The sequence below is a fragment of the Pteropus vampyrus genome, unplaced genomic scaffold (assembly GCF_000151845.1).
Source record: "Pteropus vampyrus isolate Shadow unplaced genomic scaffold, Pvam_2.0 Scaffold48, whole genome shotgun sequence".
NCBI lineage: Eukaryota > Metazoa > Chordata > Mammalia > Chiroptera > Pteropodidae > Pteropus > Pteropus vampyrus.
Genome location: NW_011888829.1, coordinates 514774 through 524862, shown reverse-complemented (window position 1 = coordinate 524862; position 10089 = coordinate 514774). Strand labels below are relative to the sequence as shown.

Below are 10089 nucleotides of genomic sequence, written 5' to 3'. Positions count from 1 at the left end.
ACAAAGGGCCCCGAGTGAGCATTCTGTCTGGTCTCTGTTGAGAGTGCTTGCTTCCGGGCGTAGCATTTCCCCTGGGGTGGGGTCGGGCAGAGCGGAGTGGGCCACAGAGGCGAAAGCGACAGCCACGTTTCTTCTCGCCCATCGGAACAGTTCTTCACCTTCACTTAAAGCTTTCCGTTTTTAATGCCGTACCTTCCATATAGAAAACAATTTTAACTTCTCTAAGCCTTTTCACATTTATTATTATCGCTCTTCAGAATAATCCTGCCGAGAGGGGATTATTCAGATGCCGAACTTCTGTAAAGTAAAGCTTCCTGAAATCCAGGGGTCCCGTTGAAACGCAAGGCGGGCGTGTTTAGGCGTGGGCACACCTGCGTACACTGACCTCAGCGACCACTACACGGTTTGGGAGGAGGACGGGGGACAGGAGACGGGAGGACTCGGCATAGTCTCTACTTCATTTCCCTCTGGGTTTCAAAGTCTACATTTTCACCTAAAAGCTCCACAGCCTAGAAATGCATTCCTCCCAGTGATCCGGATTTGATGCTCAGCGCTGTGGCTGTGTGTAACACAAATCCCAGTGCTGGAGCGAGTTAAAGTCTACGAGAACACGAGCGAAGACACAAGGGCGTCCCTTTAATTAATGGTCAGGTGGCCTGTTCCAGACCAGAAAAGTTTTAGGGACCCAGAAAAAGTATGGACACTCAGTGAAGGCTTCTTGGGAGACTCAGGACTTGGATTGGCCCATGAAGGGCAACTGTAGAGGTGGCTGCAGGGGCTCTGTGCAGATGCGGGGTTGGCCACATCAGACTCCGGTCCAGGAGACTGGACAGCGGTGCTTCGATCTTAGTAAACTCCCATAACAACAAAGCACTCCGACTTTAATGCCTTTTACCGTTCGCTCAACCCAGTAGACGTTCGGAAAGGCTCTACCTTTGGTATGGAAGCCACCAAGGCCACTGACCTTGTGACCTAATCTAAATATGCACCTAAGAGAATTAATGGGTCGATTGGTATGGAGTGGAAGTAAACATAGGGATGGAGAAAAAAACTACAGGTTGCCCCGCAGCTACGGCTTCAGGCCCGTTGCAGCTACGGAGTCACAAAGTCCGGAAGCACACGTCGTCTTATTTTATCACGTATCGAAGTGCTGTGTTAATCGGCCACTAACTGCGTGGTCACCTGTTGGATTCGGTGGCCAGGTCTGCCAGTCAAAACAGCACAGCCCGGGCGGCTTAAACAAGACGAATGTCTTCCTCACAGTTCTGGCGGCTGGAAGTCCAAGGTCGGGTGTGAGCAGGGTTGGCTCCTCGGAGGCCTCTCTCCCTGGCTTGCAGATGGCCGCCCTCTTCCTTCCCGTTCACGTGATTCTCCCTCTGTATGTGCAGCTGTCGCTGTCTCTTTGTTGGTCCTAATCTCTTCTTGTGAGGACACCAGCCACGTTGGATCAGGGCCCACCATAATGGCCTCATTTTAACTTAATCACCTCTTTAATGGCCCTATCTCCAAATATGGTCACATTCTGAGGCACTGGGGTTCAGGCTTCAACATAAATTTTGCAAGGACACAAATTCAGTCCGTGACACCTGTTTCCAGATTTGGTGGCCACCCTGTAGGTATGTAAAGACCGGGGGATAAGTTCTGTGATAGGAATGTGGAAGCGTCTGCTTTAGAACCGATGCCAACCTGTATAAATGAGTCAGTCCCTTTTGGTGCTTGAGGTGGGATGTGACATTACTATGACATAATGATGTCTGAACTTAGGACAGCCTAGCAGCGTGTACACACAGCCTCGGAAATACAAATGCTGCTTCTCCCAGGGGTGTGTTGACAATCACGCGGTGTCTCTGCCTGGAGCATTTGCAGAGTTTGCAGAATGATGGATGAGTCTGTCCTAATTCAGGACCCGTCCCTTACAGCGTGTTCTCTGGAGCCTGTTACCACCCGCTGCCTCATCCCAGCGAACCCCTAAGGCATCTTGGGTGTAAAGCCCCATGTGACCTGCCTATTGGCCGCTGCTGATGCAATGGTGTACAATTCAACAGTCATTTGTATTCCATGCAGGTCTAAGCAAAGCCATAAAGTGCTCTCAAGAGCTAAATGCTACCAAGGCATTTAATGTGAGCAAAGGAAGGGGTTATACCCATCGGCTTCCGAGGGTGCCGACGCCGCTGCTGGAGGAGAAGGGGTCCTTCTCTGTTCTCTGAATGGCTTGCTTCCTGTTTTAAAGATGGGAGAGGGGCTGCGGGGGAGCGTTTAGGGAGGACAGCCCTGCCATGCCCATCCAGGAGGGCACTCCTGCAGCGACAGCTCTGCAGCAACCTGCTGAGCTCGGGTCAGAACGGAGGTTCTCAGGCCATGTGGCAGCAAGGTGGCACGCGAGCACTAGGGACACGCAGACGGCGTTCCTTGTTTCCAAGAGCGAAAAATGTCACGCAGATGGATTTCCGGCCCTAGAAAGCTACAGAAACGATACTCCAGCAAAGTTTTGGGCATCACTTGGTCCCATAAGGAGCAGCTATTTGGGAAAATGCCCGTGCACACAATCTGTAACTGCCCCGGAACCCTGTGAGAAGCTTCACGAGGGCCTCTGTTTCCTAGGTGACAGCATCTTGGGTTAGAGCATTTCTGCAGCCTAGCCTGAGGCCTCAAGCTTGATGCTGTGTCTCCACAGGGTCCACTGGTGTGGCATTACCACCATGGCTGCTCTGACACTCCCTGAAGGGAGCGGACCCATGTCCTACCCTCTCCCCTCCCGCCTTCCTGTGAAGGCTGACACAGCAGCAGCCAACGCAGGAGGCCCCATCTCGTCCGCCTCACACACCTGCAGTCAGGGCTCAGACGTGGGCCGAGCAGGGAGTTAACACCAGAACTCTGAGTATCACTTGAAACTATCTTCGTAATGAACCTTTTAGGTGGTCCTAGGTTAGGACCGTTGTCGGGTTGCTGATTGAGTGTTCCCTGGTGACATTTCAAGGTTGCAAAGGACTTAGCTGCCCAGCTGGAGTTTCCTAACATTAGCAACACACCCCAAGGACCCACGTTTCTTTGCTCCCCCTGGGTTAAGGCACGATCTTTTCTTTAACTTACAAGCGAGGATGAATTTCTGTGGTCACTGCAGTATCACCATTCGGCGCCAGAATGGAGAGCAGGACTGTGAAGAAACCTGGAGGAAGGGTGACCAATGTGTCCCACTTAGCCCAGGACTTGCCAGTTTTAGGACCAAAAGTCTCACATTCCGGGGACACAGCTGCCACTCCCACCAACTCCCAGGCAAACTGGGATGGTTGGTCACCCTACTCAGGAAGCAAGACTTTGAAAGAGAAAAAGAGTCAGAAACTTAAGGGAACTGGGGCTTATGGAGAAAGCACTGGAAATCCATGTGTAGCCAGGGACTACCTTAAACTCGCTGTGTCCCCGGGGACTGGGGACACATAATTACATGATGTATGATATCACATAATCCACTGAATCTGTCATGTACTAGCGGTGGTTCAAGGCAGAGGGGAGGGTGACATTGCCAGAAAGGGCGGGAGGGGGACTTTCAAGCCCGAGAAGACAAAAGGAGGCTGGGAAGCCCCTGCGGGGGACCAAAGGTCATCTAGAGAAGTGGGACCGAGCCTGGTTGGAGGCGCAACTTGGAAACCGAGGGTGGAGATAATCAAGTAGGAGGAAGCTGTCAGAAAGCCAGGAAGCTGAAGCTAGGGGAAAACTGGAATCTAATATTTGGCGACGAGCGAAACATTAATTAGAGATGGCAGCAACTCGATGGAGGTGGGTGAGGAGGCTGTATTTGGTGTTGGAACGAGGAGTTGGCAGTCCGGGCATGAAACCTGTTTCGTGCCGCTCACCCTCACTCTGCCTCAGCTGTGCCGGGAGGGCAGAGGGCAGGGGCAGGGGCAGGGGGCTCAGCATGAGCAGCCATCCCAGAACGCCGCACGGCCCTCTTCCAGACTATTGCTGACGGGACACGCAGACAGGAGTGACCAGGGCGAGGCCACAGTTTACAAGGCGATGTCATGGATGTGGTTCCTGAAACAGATGGTCATCAAAGGAAGCAGGTGCCACGTTTGAACAATCGAAAGGAATTTATGTGGACAAAGTTTGTGGTACCCGCTGGCCGTGACGTCCCTCTCACGGGTGGAGCTGGCACATAGGGACACTCACTGGGTTCCTGCGATGCCAGAGGGTCTCATGAGCACAAGCTCCCAGCTACAGCTACATGGCGTGGCGCCGGCTCCTCCGGTTGGACTTCCTGCGCCCTGAGTCCACGTCAATGAGACTCCTGGCACAGAGAGGGCAATTAGACAATTGTCTCATTTCTCACCCCAGCCAGCTGTGGCTGACAGGCTGGGGCCGGCCGCCTGGAGGGCTGTGCTGAGCCGGAGTCTGACGCCCCTTCCAGAACCAGTGGGAATGAGGGTTGAGATTGATTAGCCCTTTCTGCCAGAGGCTTAGACTTGCAACTAACTAATGGACGCCATCGGACTTTGCTGTCCAAAGCATAGTTCCCATAACGACATACCTCAAGGTCCCCTTGCAAATGGACAAGGCCAGTGCTTCTCAAAAATCTTTAAATCACTAGACTCCTCTCTTCAGATGACATTTCACATGGAAACAGCTCAAAGCAGGGCTATTCTGGCCCAAGAGAGGAGAGCTAGGAGGCCCTTCCCCAGCGGCGGCTCCTGAGACACCTCCGTGGAACATGGTTTGGAAACCACTCGGAGGCACCGCTCAGAAGGGAGTCAGGGAGGCTTCCTCTGTGAGGATGACATTTGAATCGAGATCGAGAAGAGCTAGAAGGAGGCCCTTCCAGGCACAAGAACAGCAAATACAAAGGCCCTGGGCGGGTACAGGCTTAGCTAGTTTGAGACACAGAACGCTGTGTAGAGTGTAGGCATTGCGGAGGTCAAGGTAAGAACGGGGGTCAAGGTAAGGTCAGGTAGGGAGGCAGGGTCCATTCGTAAAGCCATAGCGGCAGGATAAGGAGTTCGGGTTTGATTCTGAGTATGAGAGGAAGCTATTGGAGGATTTTAAGCGGGAAAGAGAATTATAATCTGATTAAATTTTTAAACTATCACTGGCTACAATATGGGGGGCAAGAAGAGAAGGCTGGACAATTGTCCGTTACAGTACTTCACGTGAGACGTGGTGGAGGCCTGACCGGGACCGCAGCTGTGAGCATCTCCCAAGTTAGAGGTGCAGTGGGGGTCTGTGGGCACACCTTCTCGTCCCTGGCGTAGGCACCTGGGGCAACTGAGGCTCACCCAGAACAGGCGAGGACCCCTTCTCTCTTATCGCCTACAGAATTTCCATTCACCCTTCAAGACCCAGCACGACTATCTCTATCAGAGAGTTGACTCTTACCATTTACTACTCAGTATAATTCCTTTTCCTACAGACTAGTAGATGTGGGAGGGACCTTATAGTCACCTGCTTTTGCAGACGAGGGACCAAAGGCTCAGAGCTGCTACTGAACTTGGGTCCCTTAATCGCCACTCTGGTGCTGTTTTCACCACATCCTCAACTTTTCATTTATGTATGTCTCATATCCCCAGCTAGAGAAGAAGCTTTTTTTTTTTTTTCATCTTTTTATATGAGATTTAATTAAAAATTCTTAAGAGCAGGGATCTCATCTTCTCCATTGATCCTCCCTCGCATCTAGCGTAATGCTGGGCACAAACATGGAAGTTCAACAACTCTGTGCTGACTGGCCCCTCTGCCAGCCATGAGCTCACTGCCACGGGGATGTGCCCTTTGCACCCCAGCGCGGTTAGCCTGCCTCCCCACACTGACCTGGCATCGCTTTGACCTGGCACCCCACCACTGCGGTCCCTAACTTCCCCGGGTAGCGGTACACCTGCCACTTTTCACAGCCAGGTTGGAGCGCGTGGCGGAGCCTCGCTCCGAAGGGCCGGGCTGGGGCAGCGTTCTTCTTATTGAATTGATACACTCTGACCGCGATTAGTCTTGCAGTCTAATTGGAATTAGGCCCAAACCCCAAGCCAGGGCGGAGGGGCGGGGTGCATATTAAGACGTGACTATGCATCGTTACGTTGCCTTTCTTGGATCCTCACTGGTCTCTCAGTAAGTGCTCATGAGAAATCAAATGGCAGAGTCTAAAGACCTGGCCCCAGAGGCGAGAGGACTCCATACTTGCCCAAAGGACCACTGTTCTTTCGGTGAAGGGAAGGAGGCTGCAGTTCCTTGTGCTGTCACATTTACTGCCGTTTAATTGAGAGATGTTTTCTGGCAGAGGCATTTAAAATCGGTGTTAGTTCCCCAGAGAACCCCAGTGAGGCGGGGTGGTGGCAGGGAGTGGGGAGGAGGCCACTGCACTCCGCACTCCCCAGTTAGTCACCAGGCCACAGGTCTGAGAGTTGGGTTCATCACTGGACAGAAAACTGGGTCAGGCAGGGTCCTCGCCCATCCACTGTCCCCTCTATCCCCCAGTGTTGGTCAGAGTGCATCATTATTTCAGTTGTCAGAATCTGCTGTTTCAGTAACAATAACAGCGTATTATTCATTCAGTCCACTTACTGATGATCTACCACGTGCCTGCGTGTATTCACTTCTAATTATTAATGCACGTTTTCAAATCGGAATCTGTAAGTGCAGAAGTTCATAAAAATAGAAATCCTTGCTCACGACGGCAAGGAGTAGCGTGTGTGAAAACTAACAGAACGTGTTCCAGCCCTTCCCGCTTCGTGACGGAGAACTTCCTAGCAAGTTGCATAGATGGCCCGCTTAGCAGGCCGTCTTAAATGAGAACCTAGTGTTTACCCCATCTTTGGAAATACTGACAAATGCTAACGGACAAAAGAAATTTTAAAAGAAACTGACAGGAAGTTAAGGCAAGAAGTTTCCTCCAATTAACTGTATTAACATAACGTAGCAACAAGATGTATGTTACCAACAGATCAGGCCATTTCCAGTTGGTAATTAGGTCCACACGGACCTAATCTCCTTGCTCCTGGTTTGTCAGCCACATCCTGTGTGTCTGTTCGCCCTGCCTGCGGAATGCCCCGTTAAGACAGTGCATGTCAAGCCTTTCCAGATACTGGCAACTTGGGAAGATCAGAACTTCCTTGAGGGCGACCTTCTCTCCCAGAACAGATCACTGGTCTTAACCAGGAATATAGCACACCTTTCGATGAGAAGAAATGTCTCCATTTTTTAAGATATCCTATTAGAGTCCTTGGATGACCTTGGTTCCATCCAGAGCTTCGATTTATAAGACAGTGGCTCAGATCACATCTGTAGCTCAGAACTTTCTACCAGGCTCAAGATCCGTGGTTCCAAGAGCCTTAGCATCCCACGGGCAGCTCGAATCTGAACGCAGCACGCATGCACACGCACGCACACGCAGACACACACATACCCTCTCTCTTTCTGTCCTAAATCTAAGTTTTAGTAAATGATATCATTGCGTACCCAGGTTTCCAAACCAGACATTGCAGGCTCACTGGAGGCACAGGGAGGCCAGCTCTGGTTTGTTAAAATTCGAATTATTTGAAACCAGTGTCAACAGGAAGCTAGCTTTCTTTAGCGCTCACACACCCAGGCCCTTGCTCGCTGGTGGCCGCACCCCACAGGCTGCCTCCTCCCCTCTGGCTCCCCAGCACTTCCTCCTACACCTGGATCCGTGTCTCTGTTACTATGCTTTTAGTGTTCAATTCTTTGGTTGTTGGTAAAATTGAGCATTTTTCACATTTATCGACCATTTGTATTTCTTCCTCTGTAACATGAACTTTGGACTATTAAGTTTCCTCTTTGTCCACTGAAACCATTTCCCTAACCCAGAGCTTTCAAAGCGTGGTCCCTGGATCACCCAAGAACTTGTTAAAAATATGGATTCTCAGCCCACCCCCCCCACCCAAGACCAACTGAAGCAGAAACGGCGGAGCCCAGCAGTCAGCTTTAACGAGTCCTCCAGGCCTCCAGACCACCCTCCCCCAGACTCAGGATTCGCCTTGAACCCAGGCGCACAACAGGGGGACCCATGAAAGGACTCGCCTTGCATGACACCAACCTTAAACGGCCCAGAGGATGAGACTGCAAACTCCAGGACTAGCCTGCCTGAGGTCGGAGCCCTGGCTGCCACTTGCTAGCTGTGTGATCCTAGGCAGATGGCCTAACCTCTCTGGGCCTCAATTTCCTCATTCGCTACAGTGGGGATAATAATAGGACCTCCCTCATAGGTTTGTTTTGGGAATTAAAGGTTCGGTCTCTATTAAGCACTCAGCACAGTTCCCAGCACGCAACACTTTATGAATGTCAGTTATGACTGCTGCCACCGTGGCCACGTAAATGACCCAAAGCTCACAGGCCTGACGTCTGGAAGAAATAAAGCTGGATCTTACAGAAACGTGGCCATCAGGAAGCAGGAGCTCGTAAATATTAACGTAGCGCAAGTCCTCTTGTTCTCACCACCTAAAAAAATCTGCTGCTCCCTTTCCCAGCCTTCCCAAACTGTGTGTACTTCTTCAGGCCATTCCTCTCATGTCAGCAGTGGCAGAAGAAACAGAAGGCACAGCAAACCTTCGAGAAGCTCTTGAACTCATTTTGGGTACACCAGATATCTCCGTTGGTTGGCAATAGGTTTATAATTCTATACCATTTTAGAACATTCTGTCTCCTACAACAACAGCCTTCTCATTGGAGGTTAATATGAGGCATATTTAAGAGGTGATCCCAACATTAAATAAGTTTGAGAAGTGCCTCAGCAGACTAGGTTAGACGAGTTAATTTAAGCAGACTGTGCATTACGAATGTCCGCAGGGGAGTCGCATGCAGATTTTGCCAGAGGCGGTTGATTCCGCTTCCACTTGAGGAAGGAGCGATGTCCGGGGGGAGGGTGCCGTGGAGAGCACTTTGGGAAGTGCTGCCCTGTGAGAAACGGGAAAGGACCTCCAGGATTCGGATGGCCGGTTGGTTCCTAATGGATTAAAGGAAAACCCAGTATTGTAATAAGACATTATATATAGGAAAGGAGAGAATAAAGACTTTTTTTTTCCTCTTTAAAGAAGTAGCAAATGGGGTATTTTCTGTGTCTCCAAAGAAAGACAATGAACTTTTAAATGCTTTAGAAAGATGAAGAGAATGCTCTTTGCCTCAGTACGCCCTACATGGAGCTCTACCATGATATTTATTCACTATTTCCCCAAAGAGAGACGTCCCGAGTTTGTCCAAGATGGGGCAGTTATTGGAGGGCGAGGAAGCCCGATCCCTTGATACCGCCCCCCTCTCCGTGAACGTTTCCAGACACCGGTCTCGCTAGCAGGTTGCCCTCACTCGGATCTTTTCTTCTCACTCGAGAACATTGAAACCGTAATAAACCTGACCTCTCTCTTTCTCTCTCCCTCTCCTCTTCCCTTTCCTTCTCCGTTGCCCTCACCCTCTGTGTCTTCCCTTGCCCGCCCTTCAGGAACCTTCTGCATCATTTCACTGTGCACCTGTGTGGCCGGAATCAACTTCGAGCTGTCACGCTACCCGCGCTACCTGTATGGACTCCCCGATGACATCAGCCATGGCTATGGATGGTCCATGTTCTGTGCGTGGGGGGGCCTGGGACTCACACTCATCTCGGGGTTCTTCTGTACCTTGGCCCCTTCTGTCCAACCTGTCCCGAGGACCAACTGCCCTAAATCCAGACCCGAGAATGGGACAGTGTGCTAAAAAACAAACCCATACACACACACACACACACGCACACACACGCACACACACACATATATATATATAAATATATATATAATATACATATATAAAAGAAAACTCAGTCGAGGCGATGCCAGTGCCGAGGCGGAGTGGAGTGGGCTCGGGCACCGCGTCGTGTGGGACTTTGAGCTGCCTCGTCACCGAGCTGGGGACGCCGTTCCCGTCACGTGGCTCTTCCATCACTCCCTGACTCCTGGCTCCATGGTTCCTTGAAGACAGAACGAACATCACCACTCGCGATAGCATCCTGATTCCCGTCACTGGCGAGGACGGGGTGGTGGCCTGGGAAGGGACAGTGCCAGTGGCCTGGAGCGGCACAGATACAGGGAAGGATGTGCCATCCACTGGGCCAAGAGGAGAGGACGCCAC

The 10089-nt window shown here is 51.2% G+C and overlaps 1 protein-coding gene across 1 annotated transcript in view; it reads left to right on the top strand.

The window, feature by feature from the left end:
• TMEM178B (transmembrane protein 178B) overlaps positions 1-9713 on the top strand; it is a 329105-nt gene extending 319392 nt beyond the window's left edge. Inside the window, exon 4 of the mRNA XM_011359475.2 lies at positions 9428-9713. Within this exon, the coding sequence (XP_011357777.1) occupies positions 9428-9678 (251 nt within the window). The 3' untranslated portion in view covers positions 9679-9713. The remainder of the gene's footprint in view (positions 1-9427) is intronic.
• Positions 9714-10089: the final 376 nt, after the last annotated feature.